At 47.9% G+C, this 18,046-nt stretch overlaps 1 protein-coding gene across 1 annotated transcript in view; it reads right to left on the bottom strand.

Moving 5' to 3' along the window:
* Positions 1–1,924: 1,924 nt before the first annotated feature.
* The window catches only part of LOC119092667 (cholecystokinin receptor), a 34,305-nt gene continuing 18,183 nt past the window's right edge, over positions 1,925–18,046 (bottom strand). The window contains exons 2-4 of the mRNA XM_037215635.1: positions 11,877–12,077; positions 9,114–9,290; positions 1,925–5,431 (exon numbers count right to left, since the gene is read on the bottom strand). Of these exons, the coding sequence (XP_037071530.1) occupies positions 4,950–5,431; positions 9,114–9,290; positions 11,877–12,077 (860 nt within the window). The 3' untranslated portion in view covers positions 1,925–4,949. The remainder of the gene's footprint in view (positions 5,432–9,113; positions 9,291–11,876; positions 12,078–18,046) is intronic.

Raw genomic sequence — 18,046 nt, 5'->3', positions numbered from 1 at the left:
TTACATGTCATGCGGCGTTTGTGATGTATTGCATTCCATGACCAGGCTTGCCCAAGGCTGGCTTGTCGTTAAATAGCCTTATTCTTGTCTATGCGTTTTGTACCTGGCGGCAGAGTTGAACAGCTCAACTTGCAGAATTCTCTCTACCTAAAGGCATGATTACATGAATATTTGCATTATTGGTTTGTAACAGCTCCCACTCCTGTCATCACAGTGACGGTGTAAGGTAAGTACAGTAAAACTGCATGATATGGGTTCTATGATGCTACAGTCAACAGTATTTTGTACTTCAAGGCTAGTATAGTTTTGCTTATGTGTATATTTACATTTGCCTATGTTTCTACCATTGCTACCACACCAATCAGATAAATAATTAATATGGTGCGTTGCCATCAAGCGTGAGTATGTTTACCAAGTATGTGTGCCACAATCATTATGTATACCTACAAACATGCACGCATATGCATAATAAAATACTCACAGGTCGAGCATTTTAAACGCTACCAATCGTTCAAAACAAACGGCACAGGAAGTCCCTCGGACAAGCCGTAGCCATGGCCGGGGAGGGTGTCATCCGTATCGCTTAACACTACAGAAAAGTGGCAACATCGAGCTGCGTGGGAAAAGAGGTAGTTTGGAAGCAAGACCTGCATGACGTCAAGTACACCATATTTGATGACGTCAGTGGCATGGAAGCCTCTCAACTAGCCAGCTGACCGCTACACAACCCACTAGTTAGAATGGTGAAAATGTTTTAGTGGCGTGCGGCTGGCGGTTCCCGATTGGACCCTGAATAAATGGTCCACGGTTTTGTTATGTAAACACTTTTCTTGAAGGAGGACTGAATCTTGGAACAATTTAACTTCATCAGAATTTTATATTTGCTCGTGGGGTATACATAACTCGGGGTTATACGTCATGCGGCGTTTGTAGATAGATAGATACCCTTGGTCATGGCAACTGATGGCAACCCACGGATATGAGACGCCTAGCAAGCGCGATACGCGATGGGCTAAAACGCCGCATGACGTTTAACCCTTAGTTATATATACCCCACGGAAAACTGTAAAATTATGATGAGGTTAAACTGTTCCGAGATTCAATCTCCCTTCCAGAAGAGTGTTTTCGTGACAAAACCGTGGACCATTCATTCAGAGTCCAACCGGGAAGCACCACCCGCACGCCACCAAAACATACTCATCATTCAAACTAATGTGTTGTGCCGCAGTCAGCTGGCTAATTGAGAGACTTCCGCGCCCCTGACATCATCAGATATGGTGTACATGACGTCATGCAGGCTTTGTGTTCAAGCTACCTCTTTTCCCACGCAGCTCGATGTTGCCACTTTTCGATAGTTTTAAAGGATACGGATGACAGCCCCTGGCCTGCTTACAATCGAGCAACCACACTTTTTGCAAAGCGTAAGTAACGGCGGCTTACGTGGCTAAAGCTGATTTTTGGACACCCGTTACCGGACTTCTAGACACCTCTGGGCACTCATCATTCGTTACCGGACCACCGGGCACCCCTAGGCACTCGGCACTCGTTCCCGCTGAGCAACCGGACTACCTGAAAGAGTCCATTTGACGACGAACAGTAAACGTATGCGACAACGTCCACTTGGTGGTTAAAATGTAAAACGTATTGCATTATGCGGGCGTCGTAGTCTTCATGCCGCAGTCGATAGCAGTGGCTTGCCGCTATTTTCATGTATGACGACGCCAAAAACCCATCGACTACAAACACGCATATATTTTAGTAGTTTTTCACATCCATCTCCGAACCGCAACAAAACATTGACATCGCCACAACGTGGGTATACAACATCGAAGGTCGTGGAAGGCGAACGTCGCTTCCTATAGCCGCCCAGCATGGTGTACTTAGGACTCCGTGCCCGGGTGGGGTTTACAGAGCGATGCGAGTCTCATACATCAATGAGAACGTACGAGGCTTACTATGGCGGGAAGGATGCGACGTTACCCACAAAATGACGACACTCTGCGGACAGTTGCGCATGCGCACGAAGAACGTGGATGCATCAAGCGCTCGAAACAAACTCCTTTCGGTGGACCTCTCCACATGTCTCCCCATGTTGATGTGGGAGGGCTACCGAAATGGACCGTTCTTTACTAAGTACATTGTTGCGGGACGGCAATATAAGCAGGGCCATGAAAATATTGACTAGAATATCCGTTTGTAAAGACTGGTGAGATAACGGAGGCTATGTGCAATACATAGAGTGCTTCATTAGCGAATGTTGGGTCCTCAGCCACAATGGTTCGTAGGAAAATGTGTTAACGGGCAAGCCTAATGCAATCGATCGTGATTTTGTGACATTGCCTCGAGCTCAACCACAGAATGTGACCATAACCATTTTGGATACGGACGGCCAGCTATGTGGGCTCGTAATGTAGAGTGTAGTGCTAGGTAAACCTCAAATGATTATTTCTATAAGTGTCCATTGTTCCTATGCATGAGTGATTGTCTAACGAGCAGGTCGCCACACTGGTCCACACTTGTGCAAGCCTGCTCAGTGATACCCCCTCTAATGAATAGGTCAAGTCGTAACCATAATAACAAAGGCCTGATCCACGCCTGTCACTTGCGCGAATTGGCAGTTTGAGGGAGCAGCTTAGTTTTGACTAATCAACTGACTGAGATTTTATGCGTTTTAACACAAACTTTCGGCCAATAAACAGCACCTGAAGTTTATAATTGGCATTTCCCATATATCCTCATATCATATCATATAATATCCTTGGCAACGGATTGATGAGAAAGTGGCTTAAGTGTTCACATATGGGGGCTTGATCCCAATTTCCCATGCACATGAGTAATGCCATCTGTAAATATTTTGGGGAAGCACTTCTGTAACCATCTCATCCTCCACCGCATTTAAATTAGGACCATGGACTCCCTGCGACATAAATAATAAGTTATCATCCCAATAAGGAAAAATCCAAGGTTTCAAGCAGCAGCTTTGACGAGCAGCGTTGATTAACGCAGTTGTCTGACAGCGTTTATGATTTTGGATGCCTCGTACAATTATTGAAGCTGTGGTGTTGACCAACGGTTTTAATGCAAAAAGTATATTCTGTGAATACAATTATGAAATGATTGCAAAATGGGCCCCTGCTCACATCCATTTTGGTCATCGGGTAAAAATTCTGCAACACAATAAATCCCTAGCTGGGGACTGAGTCCTTAAGTGTCTTCAGTGTCTTCAGTTTTTTGGTGGTAGGACCCACGTCTCACCTTGTCTGAGCTGCACAAGAACACGTTGTCAGTTCGAAATGGGCAAAATGCCACACAAAACACACAAATAGCAAAGATACCAGCCTCCTAGCATTCAATATCCCTTACCCCAGTTAAAATAAGAACAGGAGGAACGAAGATCTAGCTTTAATAATCATTTGCTAACGCTCTATTAGACGTCAAACTTTCATCAAAAACCAGGAGAGGTGTGGTTTCCACAACAGTGTGGCCACAAGAAAGCAACTGCCTCAAATACTTTCGACGGCAGATAAATCTCTGCTGGTATTACGTATCAGCGGAGCTCTATTAAATTGAACGTGCGGTGCCGGCCGCCGCCAGAAACGACACAAACAATTTCCGGCCGTGGCAGCGCTCGTGAACTCGGTCTAGCCCGGAACTGCTGAGGCCACCACGTCGGCCTCGCCGCTTCGGCTTATTGCGACTTTCCTCAAGCCAGGTGCCAGGCCCATTTGTTTGAGAAGGTCCGCTGGGGCGGGTTTGAACAGCACGGGTGTTTACGCAGTTATTAGATTGTGTTTCAATATGCATGCATACTATTATGAATGGCCGTATTTCTCTTTCTGAAAGAAAAAATACAGTGTGAATACGTCTAGTGAATAGTCTACGGTGTGAATAGGCTTGTGACATCTGGTGTTTACATGTATGTAAATCATTTGTTGCTAGGTGGCAGTCCTTCATGCGAAATGCCACCCCGCAACATAACGCAGGAATTGTCCTGTTCAATTTAGTACTAAATGCTGGGCATCAACCCACCCGGTGAACATCGAGCGCATGTCTTGTTTGGCTTTCATATCACCATCGACGACCACATTTTACAGTTTTGAGCTTCGGACTCATTTGCCAAGGCAGTGCAACGCCAGGACAGCTTCCTAATACCCAGCCAGGAAAGCAGAGCGTTCTCTTGTTCGGCTGGATAATAACGAAAGTGCACACCATTCAGAGAGGTCAGACAACATGACAGCGAACCCAGCAGCTGGCGAGGAGGGCAAACACTCCAGCGCCGGAGACGCGGGTCGAACATAGCTCCCGCGTCTCCTGCGTCGAACCCGCCGCCCTAGTGCCGACTGAACTTAACGGAAAACGACAGCCTTTCTCCAGCCCGCAGCGTGGTATCCATCGCGTACGCCGAACAGCTACGTAGGGTGGGTTCACTACGGCCAGCGGGTGACGGGATAAGGACCCACGCACACTGTTAGAGCAATCTGCCACTCAGGTTACAACACACGGAGCGGCCACAAGCGCAGCAGGTCCGCAGTGCACGCCGGAAAACGGAAGAGCAGCCCCTGGAGAAGGAGAGAGTCGGTCCGCTCTGGACGCTGCCGCTCCGCAGTCCGGACACACCTGCGGCGGCAACTATGTGTCTTCTACCATTGTCCGACGCCTTAGCCCTCGAGCAGCACTGCCGCACAGCATTGACACAGCTTCCGTGACGGGTCAGCTTCACACGCGCGGCCCTGCGACAGCCGACGGCGCACCATTCCACGTCCCCTTCTGAGTGCCACGTGCACAACGCGTCCCTGACACCAGCGGCCTATGCCGGGAGACACCTCGCCGGCGTTCCCTCCAGCCAACGCTGGCAGGTCAGCGCTGATCGACGCGACCGCCGCGCGCGTCCCGTTCCAGCAGGGGCACCGTCACAGGTCGCCCTCTCGACGCGCGGCCGCCACTCGACCCTAGATGCGGGCCGCGGCCGGCGCCAGGTCGCTGCCGCCCGTGTTACACGAGAGTGAGCGCAGCGCCACGTGAGTGGTGGCGCGGTTCGGGTCGTGACGTGACGGCGCCTTGCGACAGCCGAAGGCGGCCAGGAACGCCTGTCGAAAGCCTACGTTCATGAAGCAGTAGGTGATGGGGTTGCAGCAAGAGGAGGTGTACGAGAGCAGGTGGAAGAAACTGATGCCGGCGCTGCCCAGGGCACGGTACACCGCCTCCTGGTTGAACAGGCTCAGCGTGTTCAAGACGTAGATGGGCGTCCAGCACACGAAGAACTCCAGCACGACCACGAACAGCATCTTGATGACGCGCCGCTTGCTGGCCAGTGACCTCTCAGCGTTGCTGTGGCGCAGACGCAGCGAGGGCGGCGCCGGTGACGGCTTCTTGCGCGACTGGCCCAACGTTGCCTTGGACGTGCTGCCGTTCAGCGCCGAGGGCGGCGGATCTGCCGGGAGGGAGCGTCGCGTCAGCGTCCAGGGCGACGCCACGTCTGGGGCGAGTGCCGCCGCGCGCGCCGACCGCGTCCAAGGCGACGCCACGTCTGGGGCGAGTGCCACCGCGCGCGCCGTCCGCGTCCAAGGCGACGCCACGTCTGGGGCGAGTGCCACCGTGCATTTTATGAAACGCAAGAAGAGCGTCAGGCGTTTCAAGTAGAGTCTGACTAAGCGGAGCACAGAGAAAGCTTGGCAAAGCCATTTTATGTACAAAGTCCAACTAAATAATCAATATCGTTTATTGTGCTTTCACCTCAGAGGATAGAACAAACTGCACTAACTCTTCATGTGAACGCCATGTGTTTCTCGGAGATTCAAAGTTAATGATACACTAGCCAACCATTAGTACACATATTACACATATAATTATATAAAAACCGGCTTGCACAGTAGTGGACAAGTGGTACAGACGGCCGGCTCTGCCTCAGTCATGTGTCAGGCACCTGGGTTTGGGCCCCACAGGCTGCTGGTTGTTGACCACGCAAATAATGGGTGGCAGAAGCAGTATGCTAAAATTGCCCACTTTGGTTGTAAAGCAATACCCTATGAGAATGAATATTTCAATATTTTTCCCCATATTTTATGTGGATTTCTCACCCCTACCTGAGGTTGTCTAACCACACCCACTCAACCCATATTTCCCTCTCAGAAGTTTGAAGATTTCATCTAAGGCTCCACGGGATCTGGACACCTACGGCTATATCCTGCCTCACCTGCATCTAAATCATGCTTATGCAGGCACAGAGCAAGAGCGCTAGGTACCTTCATGCCCGAGAGCCCCAGGCTCCAATCACATGCATGTATCAATTTTGGTTTGCTTACAAAATGCACTACAATCTACAGATATGTGCCAAATGCACGGATTTCACGCATCCCAATTTTCGGGGGCACACCACACAAACACCACACCAGCAAAGCAAAGCCAGGTAGAAACACCAGCAAAGCCTGGTAGAGAATTCTACTCCACGTACTCCTCCTTCCCGAAGGAGCTTGGCCACTAAATTGCACCATTCCCGAAATGTAAGGGTAAAAAATTCAAGAAATGCCTTCTAAATGAAATTTTACTGCTGTGTGTTACCATTCGAGCACTTATGCTAACAGATTTGTACTCAAGTGGCTTTGTAAAAAATGTCCAATAAATTGTAAGAATTTATATCTATTTTACTACTTTCGCTTTTCTTGGAATCATACAGATGCAATACAAAATCCTTTTTCCTTCCCTTTTTATGATCTTGAAAGATGCCATCTATGACCTAAACGGTAAACAATTTGACTGCAAAAGATCCAACGCTAGGGCCAAGTTCAAAGGAAAATATCGCTGTCTTTTGGAAATTTTTATTTACTCCGTGGCTTAACGTACGCAGCACCAAGACAGTAATGATGGGTGCTGCCACCTTGTGAATGCTTTCAGTAAGCTTATTTAACGAGTTTGCTGGTGCGTGACTTCCAACCCTCGCCGTTTGCCGCAGCCTCTAATTGTTGACAAAGTCCGTGTGAAATTGTGACATCTAGATTAGCACATTACACGCGCTTTGCAGCACGTGCAGCGCACTGTGCTGCGCTGTTTTATCCCAGCCCGACACATACCTTCCTGGACTTTCGTCTTTGAAACAAGGACTGACCACGACGGACCTCCCACAAGGTCACGACCTCCTGATCGCCGTGTTGATGACGGCGGCCGCCGGCACATACTCCGATATGACGGCGCCGTCTTAAAGACTCCGTGTGAGTGAGTCAGGAACTTAAAATGGCTGATGATTACATGGCCCACGCATGAGAAGTTGTTGCAGCTAGATCTTTCTAATGAGGTGAAACACAAATAGCATTGCTTATTCAATCAAATATCCGACAATATGCTTCATACAGGAATATAAACAAGTTAACAAGATTTCATGCTCAGATTTACTTAAAGCACCTCATGCTCTTCTGGTGCTTCACGAAATATATAATAACTAGCTACATCCGTCGGACGAATAAGGTAATACTGGCGCTTGCAGAAAGCGCTTGCGACTCCGTGGTCACTTCAAGTGCCACCTAACATGCTTAGCCTGATACAGCGGAAACGGCGAAGTTGCCGTCGTCATGTGGCGCTGATATGTTGTGGTAGGACTCGTACCGCTTTGTACGACTTTTACATAAAACACCTGCATTACATGAAATGTCCAGTTCTGTTTCTGGAATGCCAGCTTACGCCTTACACCTCTGACGCGCCTCCGCTAGCGCAGAGGCGCACTGGCTCTCCGCAAGTGACCGCAGGCAGCCCCGTTTAAGTATATATCGGTGAAGAAAGCCCGTTTTCCTTGCATTGCTATCAGAGAGTCCGATTTGAGCATTATGCAAAAACAGCACGGTTAATAAAAGTGCTCCCAAAATTCAGAATGTATAGGTAAAACAGTTAAAAGAATCGCAGGAAGTCTGCTTCCAACTATTCAATCCACTGGTTGATCTAGCAATAATGCTAAAGCAAAGACAAAACAATTGAATGTAATCGTGCATTTTTATAGAATTCAGTCTAAACCAGGCAATTGAAAGGATTACTAAGATCGGAACCCACCAAAAGAAGCGCTCGTTGCATAAGCACTGCCACCGCCATTCAGTTCATTCAACGGCATAATCTTGTGGTAAAAGCTAGACTTGCCGTAACTTTCCACACGGTCCGTTCTGCCCTCTGACGTCACCTGACATCTCATGCGGCCGCTGCCACCAGCTGCAGGTCATCCCAATCAGGGGCAAATAGCGAGCGCTTAAAACGACTCGACCTCACCATGCTATAGATGGGAAAATTTGAGGGCAGGCATTCCAATCAATTGGGTTCCCGAGACAGGTTTCATTGATTTTCTTTTTTAGAACGGGCTGTAAAATGCTTTAAACGTTGTCTTGCTTTGCAGCACGTCTTGTTAACAATTTTGCTTACGGTTTGATTCAAACATGCTAACATGGTCACATGGTAACATTCCAAGATGGTTGAAGTAGGTAAAGGAAATGTTTCGTTGTCAAATTGGAGACGCGCATGCAGATTTTTCAATAACATCTCAATACATCATACTAGCGTCTACATAAGCATCTGATTTTCTTATATCATATTATATATATATATATACAAATACATATATATATATATATATATATGTATGTATGTATGTATGTATATACAGCTTCACGTTTAGCTTTTTTGACCTTTTTAGCTTTTCCAGAATCAACAAAGCAATCGGTTATCAACGGTCATTTCACTATACTTTTTTTCTTTTTTCGCCCAAAAATCTGCCTTAAATTGTAGAATATTCTTAAATTTTGTTAACCGTTTGCATTTGTAACTTCCGAGACCTGGGGTTTGCACGCGCTGTGAACCGCACCTACTAGTACTCGGACGGATAGAAATGGTTTCTCCCGACCCGTGTCAAGTTCACCTGACGTGGGGAGGTTGTTTTGTAGCACTGCACGGATCTCAAAACCGTCTATAGTCCTGTCTGGAAAAGCGGATACCCTCATTTTGGTTGAGGGGTTACGGGTGCACGCAAAAAACTACGTTTACGACCCATAGACACCCTTGCAGACCATTCGAGATCAGCTGAAATCAAAAGCCGTCGGCGGAAACGCGCGCATCCGATTCGTACAAAGCCATCAGCAACTCACCAATCAGCTGCTGTCCAGCCTGCTCATCCTCCATGACGCGACGCAGCGTTCTTGTGATGGAGACGAAGGTGACGAACATAGCCACGATGGGGATCACCAGGTAGGTGAGGTCGATGAAGATCATGTAGCCCTTCTCCAAGTCCAGCGTCGGCCACTGTTCACGGCATTTGAATTGTCCTGGAATCGAGCCCCGGTGTTGACATTTGTGAAGCGACGCAACGCTGGGTTTCATTTGCAGCTGGCGTCTTGTGAAGTGCGAATGTATGTTTGCCTGTTATCTGCAGACGTCAGCAAGTTTGCCGAAAGTTCGCGGAACTGACATTCTTGCCGACGCGGTGAAAAACATCTTACGTCTTATTTGGCGAAGGTCTAGACGAGGTTTCGGGGGACAAAACAGGTTATATTGCATGTAAAAGAAAGCTGCTCACCATAATCATAGTCGTTTTGGTATTGATGTTGGATATACTTGTCTAATTGCTTGCAGACTTAACGAACATTTCAAAATTGTTTTTAGACGTGATCAATAGAAGACTTAGTTATTGGCGCTTTGACACTGCTCAATGGTGGTGGCCCTCAATACTGACAATTAAGTACCTGACGGTGAATGCACTTGAGCCATTGATCGGCACAGGGAATATAAAAAACGCTATAATAAAAGGACTCCACCAAATTAGATGATGTCAGGACTGACCAGCTGACCAGCCGGCGGGGGTGGGCGCGGTGCGAACCGCGAACGTGACGTCATTACCACCAATACCGCAGCCAGAGCTTTTCCACGGACGTGCATATAAAAAACAAGCGGCTTCTGTGTCATAATGGCGATGACCGCAGTTGCCCGCTAATATGTTTTCAGGTGTTCGGGGCCCATTGATAGCTAATTTGGATACTAATAGTTCTATCTTAAAACGCAATGTGGGCGCTAAAGTCGACAGGGACGTCATTTCTCACTCTGGTGGTAGAGAGACACTGAAACAAAGCGCTCGTGCACGATTCTAGTTCAAGCAGCATTCAGCTCACCATGAGCGTGAGCTCCATGAGCGTTGACCGAAAGTTGGACTGAGTGAGGGCCTTTTACTTGCGACTAGCACATCATAACTTCAAGTTTTGTATCATTCATAGCAATTTTATTACATCAAGATTTCGTTTTAGCAACATTAAATACATATCTGCATATATATATATATATATATATATATATATATATATATATATATTTCTCTCTCTCTCTCTCTCTCTCTCTCTCTCTCTCTCTCTCTATATATATATATATATATATATATATATATATATATATATATCTATCTCTCTCGTTACTTGGAATGGCAAGATCGGACGGTGGGTGTCAGGGCTCATACAACAAGCACTGCTTAGCATGAGCGCTGATCCTAGAGATCCATCAGTTCAAAGCGTTCGGATCAAAATTATAAAAAAAAAACATCGGCCATCATAAAACAGACGCTTCCGAAACCTGAGACGGCCACTCGGAAGCAGCCTAGACAGCAGCTAATTAAAATCGATGATGAAGACGTGCATTAATAACTTGCTTCTGTTGCCCGTGTGAGACATAGACTGAGTGCCCCTAGCAAACCTGGGGGCCAATAACGGCTGCTCCGAAGAGCTAATGACTGTTTGCACAGGGCTCAGGAAATTGGCTTTTGTGCGGTTTCTTAGTAATAAATGTGTGCAGTCAATGCTGACGTTCAGTTAGTGTAATTAATTGCAGGAGTGTGTGCATAGACGCCTTTCTGTTTCCAGGCAGTTGCATCGTCAACGTCCAAAAAGTGCGACTTTAAGACGAGCGCAACAATCACTTTAATCCTACAGGCACGTGTAATGTGCGTCGCGAACGTCGCTGGATGCTGCTCCAGTTTCACCACTGCTAGCTGTGGGTCGTCAACGCCAGCAGCTCGCAATCAAGGTTTCAAGCATTTCTCGCAATTGTCGCGGAAATAAAGGAAATACAGATCAACAATATACGTTATGCAATTTGCAAAGATGTGACTAAATATAGTCGATAGTTCTAAGTGGTGCGCCACATTAGTTCGCGGAATCACAAGAAATAGCATTATAAGCGTAGCATCTTCGCTCCAGCGGTATCAAACTGCCTGACACATGTGTTGGTACAGCATTAACTCCGCAGAGGATCAGGTGGTGTGGCGTTACATCATTACTCCTCGCTGACATTTACGACCTCACAGCGGCTCCAAAAAAGCGGCCCAAAAACGAAGCCCAGCGAAGGCCCGGCAGCGTCTGCTGCTCCCTGGTCCGTAAGGCTGTCATGTTATAGGGCATGCCAGATGTCATGTTATAGGGCAAAACCAAGAGAATCTCTGTGTTGTCATCTGTGTATTCGGCTCACAAAGACCGCCGCACCGGTCAATGCCTTTAGAGACCTGTCAGCCATCTTCAGGTGCCGGAGGTGTGGTTAAGCTGAGCGTCTGAAATACCAGAAGTACGGGGTTCGATTCCCTGTGGTCCCCGCCCTTCTTGACGGAGTGAGAGGCAAGCGACGCCATATAACCTCAGCTGAGTGTGTCGTGGAAGCCCTAACGACGGTCAGCCCCTTTGGTCACCAACTGAACCGCTTCCATCGTTCGCAGACGTATCTCACCCATGCCGGAGCGCAGCCTGGTAGTGGCCCCTCTACCCTCCAACGGACGCTCGGCGGGCCGACCTTCCTATCGGTCCTGGCGTGGCACACCGCCCCTCCCACCGACACTCGGCGGTCCTGGCGTGGCACACCGCCCCTCCCCGGACACTCACCGGGATGGTCCATCGGGATCAGGTGGATCACGACGAGCGTGGGCGCGGCGGCCAGCAGGCCGGCGGTCCAGACGGCCCCGATCAGCCGGAGAGCGTGACTGCGGGTCTGCCAGGCGCGCGAGCGCAGCGGGTGGCAGATGGCGTAGTACCGCTCCACCGACATGGCCACCAGCGTCCAGGCCGACACCGACACCGACACGGCTGCAACACGGACCTGGCGTCAGCCACGTGGCGCGGGCACCTGCGAGTGCGCCCGGTCCGCGCGCAGGGAGGTAACCAAAACACGAACACACCGAGCGAAGAGTTCAAATAGGTTCCCTGCAAACCAGTCTGGGGCCACCAGGCTGTGGTATTTAATGTGACAGGTTTAAAACAGTACATGTAATGCCTAAACACAACCAATGGAATGCAAATGAGAAGATTATAACATATGTAACTACCGTTTCCGATAGGAAAGCATACATATAGTCTTTTCCTCGACATGCACCAAGGCCTAACATATGCCCGAAAACGCGACGGCCCGTATAACGTTAAGGCCTTCTTTTCGCGCATTACCATAGGCTCGATGATGAACTTCAACGAGAAGTTGCCGGCCGTGGCACAGTCCCATATCCTGTGGTGACGCCGATGGTATGCGCATCGCATGCTCTCACACCATTGATTACAAACGAACCACGTTCCTTTCATTTGCTATGGTATGGCATGATAAAGAAAAGCTTGCAGCCGCGGGGTGTTCTATATTATGAATTAAAAGCTCTTATGTTGAGCTAACGACCTTTTATATACCAGGAGGTAGGTGATCAACACGCGCGCGGGCGGGGCGGGTGTTAACCACCTACCAATAATATGTTCCCTAAGGTTTTAGCGAAATAATTCTTGAGCCACGTAGCTTAGCCGCGCTAAATTTTGCGAGGCTGCAGGCAATTTAATAACGGATCCTTTAATATAAACATTTATATCATAAGGTCCCTGGCTTATGGCAGGTCAAAGCCATGCCGTGGATGTCAGCGAGGGAAATATCCGGACACTCGTGTAATCCGATCTAATGGATCTGACGGGTCTGCCAATCTGACAGAGTGTTAGACGAAGCCATGCATCTCGGTGGTCGCTTCTTAGGCAATAAAACAATAGAACTTAGCATAACAACAAATTCCGTCAGCCTAGGGTGGGGCATTAAGGTCAGACCGAGGTAAAAACTAACCTCCTTTTTAATGCAGGTCATGTGTGCTTAATAAATCGTATGTGCAGATGGCTAATGTTTCAAAATATAGTTCCTGATGCTTATTTTAAATTCTTTGATAACATGGACCGCAACAGACATCTTTCCTGGATTTCCTCAAGGCCAGAAAAGGTCACTGACCAAATATGGCCCAGGTGAACCTTTTGTTTTTAGGAATGTACCGTCTTGCGTAATTAATAGCATCGATGCCAATTAAAAAACCAGACAATCTCGCGGGTTTTTTGTTGTTTTGGTTTGGTTTTGGTCTCGCGGGGGTGGCCTTACTAAGTTTAAACAAGCTCGCTGACCTAAGATGAGCCAGTGACATTTTGCTTGGAACTGGTAACTAAGTTCAAGGCGGTTGCACAAGGAGGCCTGAGGCACTTTGAACATCAATCTTCAATTTGAGCTTCTTGACCTTATCTGACGTTCAGATCATAATCTTTAGACCAAAAAGGTCTAAAAAAGGTCAAAAAGGTCAGTTACCCAAAACAACCCAGTGATATTTTGCTTGGAACAGGTGCCTAGGTTCAAGGGGGTCACACAAGGAGGCCTGGAGCATTATGAACACCAATCTTGAATTTGAACTTTTTGACCCTAACTGGTGTAAAGATCATGACCTATAAACCTAAGATTTTGACAAATGTGGACACGCATACAGATCATCTGGCCCTGTGAATTTTGTGTTTCTAGCTTTCTTAGCAGTTTGATATCCCGGAGAGAAAATTAACCCCCACCAGCGCGTGTAGACGACCCTATATTGCTACATCACTAATGTATTGACGGTGCTCAAAATTTCGAGCTGCGCTCATTCTCAAAAGTCACTTGGCTATCTAAAACTGATGCATAAGCTGGACATCCAAACAAACAATGCTTCCCAAAGCCAACAAGCACTTCGAAAAGAGCCGCTGCTAGGTGCCGTAGCGCGGAAATCAAAACCGTAGTGCGGCCTTTCGTTGAATTTGCATTATAATGAACGCATAAATGCACATAGTGTTCTCAAATAGATGATTTTATTCTCATCCCACTTATTGCAGAAACATTCCAGTCAATAGATGTATTTTAGGCATTACATAAGACCCATTTTAGTAAATGACAAGTGCGTGAAAAGCATTAGTTTCATATTGGTGAGCAGAAAGTTGTATGATATATTTCCCGTCGGAGCGGCTACTTCACATCTTAATTTTCACCTTTTCGGAAGGAGCTTTCCTGAAGAAAGCCAAATCACCGGCCAGGTCAGACGCGTCGGATAAGCAAAAATTGTAAAACAGTGACGGTGGGGTGCTCCTTTAAATATGCATGCATATCCCTGTACGTAATAAAACAGGTCTGAGTGTGCTGCAGACTGAAATAAAGGCTGTATCAGCTCGAGTGATACCACATTTCCTGGAATGTGTGTCATCCTGTCGATTGATGGAAGCACCAAATGGTCGATTTTGCTTATGCAAATTGTGACGCTGCCTTAGGCCCTGAGGCCCTGACAATCAATTACATTCGTCACTCACAACGCAAAATGTTAGATCAAACGGAACGATGCCAACGGAATCCATGATAACAAGAATCAATATGAATCAGGACACTTCCTCGTATTGATGCATTCGGCGTAGCGGAGTCGAAATGAAACAAGGCAACATAAAAGTCAGCAACTTCGCGTCATCATCCTCTCGCACACGTACTGCTCATCAGCCAACACCTAATAACCTCGGCTGCAACTCCACGTCCGCGTTTACAGCCAGACACGACGACACGGGGATCGCACGATCGCGACATGTAGCGGGACCGGCACCGGGACCGCACGCGACATGTAGCGGGACCGGCACCGAGCCGGCGCCCGGCCGCAGCCGCCGTGTCCGACTGCGGGGGCGGCGCCGTGCCAGTCAGCGGGTTATCGCGGCGCACAGCCGCGCCTGGCCGTCACGTGCCCGCTGCTGCAGAGGCCAGCCCCGCCCAGCTGTCACGTACCGGCTGCTGCACAAGCCGGGTCACCCGGCTCTGGCGATGTCACGGCACAACTGACGTGTTCCATGACAAATTGCAGGGCGTAACACGTTGCATGTCACATTTTGGCGATAAGTGTTCGTGATATGGGCGTCTATGAGCGTCCGTTAAATCATTAACACGCGCTCTCAATTGACGGTTAATTTGAGCCCCGAAGGTTTTTCCGGAATTCTTTACGAACGGCGGGTGCAGCCGTGCCAAATTTTGCGCATCAGTAGAAAATGGAGTAGCGGATAGTTCGGCATCAGCGCTTTAGATGTATCTTGCAAGGTCACTAATCTACGGCAGGTAAAATAAGGCCATGGATGCAGGCAGACAAGTTCTAGGTCCAATCGTCCAATCGTCGTAGAATCGTTCAATCTGTTCCAACAACGGAGACTTAGACAGAGTCATACATCTCTGTGATTATTTCCTAAGTAACAAAACAATTGAAGTAAAAAAGTCAATTGGTCTAAAGCCAGATAAGGTCAGGCCAAAGTCAATAGCGATCGGTCCCATTACTCTAGAGATCGCTGCATCGGGTAGTTTCTGGTGCTCATTTTGAAGTTATTGATAACAGAAACGTCATTATAATCTTCCATGAACTTCTTTAAGGTCAGGATAACTGACCTAAAATTAGGTAAATTAAAAATAGGTGACTGACCTGAAATTACCAAGGTCAATATTTTGCTTTTAAGAGCCTACTGCGTAGCGCAGTCTTTTGACGCTTATTCAAACGCAGAAATAAAGCAGTCTTGTAAGTTAGTTGGCTAGTTAGTATGTTAGTTCGTTAGTTTACTTACAGGTTAGCTCATCTTGTAAGTTTAGTGTCTCTAGCTCTCTTAGCTTCTGAGATCTCAGGGTGGCAAACTGACCACCCACCAAAGCGAAACGTGTTTAACCGGCCACCTGGGTGCGTGTTAACATATCTTCTGAAAGAAAGGTGCCTTTTTTAAAGATCGTAACAAGAGTCGAGAAGTTAAAGCATTGGACATTTCTGAAGATACGTCGCATGGTGCCATTCTGCATAATTTTGACGCCTCGTTACTTGATGAGGAGTGACTAAACGTAAGAAGCCCTAGCTGCTGAGCTTGCAATAACTGCATACCTTGGCAATATCAAAATGATCGTCGACGTGCACTGTGAAGTCATCACCTCTCGCTCCTATGTCACATAACCTACTTTGACCGCCTGGGCCATCAACAACGCCATTTTTATTATGCGGGAGAGTCGAAGGACAAAAATTGTTTTGTGGGAAAGGACAAAAAAAGATGGTTGTTGCTCTAACTCTTGCTTTTTCCCCATCACGTTCGGAATGCACGTTCCATTTTGTACTGATTCGACACACAATAAAAACATAACCTTCAACTCGCTGGGAACATTGTTCGATATGCGTACACCTAAACAGTTCGCTTCACTTGCAATGATCTTTAATGCATTAATATATATTCAGTTTTACCAACAATAACTTATATCCTATAAGTTATAGCCTGTTTTCAGGTTGGAAGTCATATCTAAGACAGACTGTTTCTATCACAGGAAGACATAAATATAATGCTCGGGTTGTACAACGCATTTTGGCTTTCGAAATTGCCTGATCGCCACATCGATGTAGGGCAATCTACTTGATGGCAAACAAAGGGCCATAAGCTGTTATGAAACTCACTGACATACTCACTTTGAAGACTTGTAGGCTGGTTCGTGAGCAAAGATCAGACGAAGAGTTGCAAACACAAATTATCGCCGTTCGCCATGATCAGTTAGATAAAGAGCGGACAGAGAGAGAGAGAGAGAGAGAGAGAGAGAGAGAGAGAGAGAGAGAGAGAGAGAGAGAGAGAGAGAGAGAGAGAGAGCGAGAGAGAGAGAGAGCGAGAGAGAGAGAGAGAGAGAGAGAGAGAGAGAGAGAGAGAGAGAGAGAGAGAGAGAGAGAGAGAGAGAGAGAGAGAGAGAGAGAGAGAGAGAGAGAGAGAGAGAAAAAAAGGAGGTGACACAACCACCCAGCTTTTGCTGCTGCCCGTGCTGGATTGACAGTCCACAACTGTTCATTAGTTTGAGACCGGCGCTGCCACCTGGCGGTGACCTGGTGCTCGGATGGGGCGCCGACGGACCGTTTTCAGTTACAGGGCGCCCGACAGGGTGGGCCAGATGTCAATGCCGGTGTCGCTCTTCGGATGGTGTTTTTACAACTACTTCCAGCAGTTTGCTGTCAGCCATTCCATCCATCTGCGTAGAATGCTGGCGCGCTATTGGATGTTGAGTCGCGCCTTTGGGTGGCTAACCGACGAATTATCACCAAACGGCATGCTTACGGTCTAGGTCATGGAATCAAGCAGGTGCCCATAACGCAGGCGCACTCTTAGTCTTGTCTCGCACAGATCAGTTGGTAGACAGAGATCCTGTGAGATCTGGTAAGCGACGCAATTGGTCGCGTATAGATCTCCCTGCCCGGCCTCAACAGTGGCGCATGCTCGGCACCCAACTCAGCGGCGTAGATCTCCCAGCCTTGCATCACCGGTGGTGCGTGCTCGGTATCTAGCTCAGCAGCGTGGATTCCCCAGCCCGGCCTCATCGGTGGAGCATGGTTGGTACCCAGCTCAGCAGCGTAGATCTCCCAGCCTTGCCTCACCGGTGGTGCATGCTCGGTACCCAGCTCAGCAGCGTAGATCTCTCAGCCTTGCCTCACCGGTGGTGCATGCTCGGTACCCAGCTAAGCAGCAAGTTTTCTCCAGCGCAGAACGAACCAGACAATTCCCACTGGTGTCCCCGTTGGTTGATGACTTCCGAATTCAAAGCCCGGATAAGCGTCTATTGCACCTGTCTCGCCGGGCGGTCATCAACACAGGGAAGTGTCACGGATAGTCTGGTCTCTGCAGGATGGATGTTGGGTGTCCGTGTTATGTCGGCTTCACAATATTGCATTGGCCAGTGGCGTGATAGGCTTATGGAATAGCCGTTTTCCTTGAGAAAGTTCTGA

Source organism: Pollicipes pollicipes, unplaced genomic scaffold, assembly GCF_011947565.3.
Source record: "Pollicipes pollicipes isolate AB1234 unplaced genomic scaffold, Ppol_2.1 Scaffold_3447;HRSCAF=4054_pilon_pilon_pilon, whole genome shotgun sequence".
Classification (NCBI taxonomy): domain Eukaryota; kingdom Metazoa; phylum Arthropoda; class Thecostraca; order Pollicipedomorpha; family Pollicipedidae; genus Pollicipes; species Pollicipes pollicipes.
This window is presented reverse-complemented; position numbering and strand designations above follow the sequence as displayed.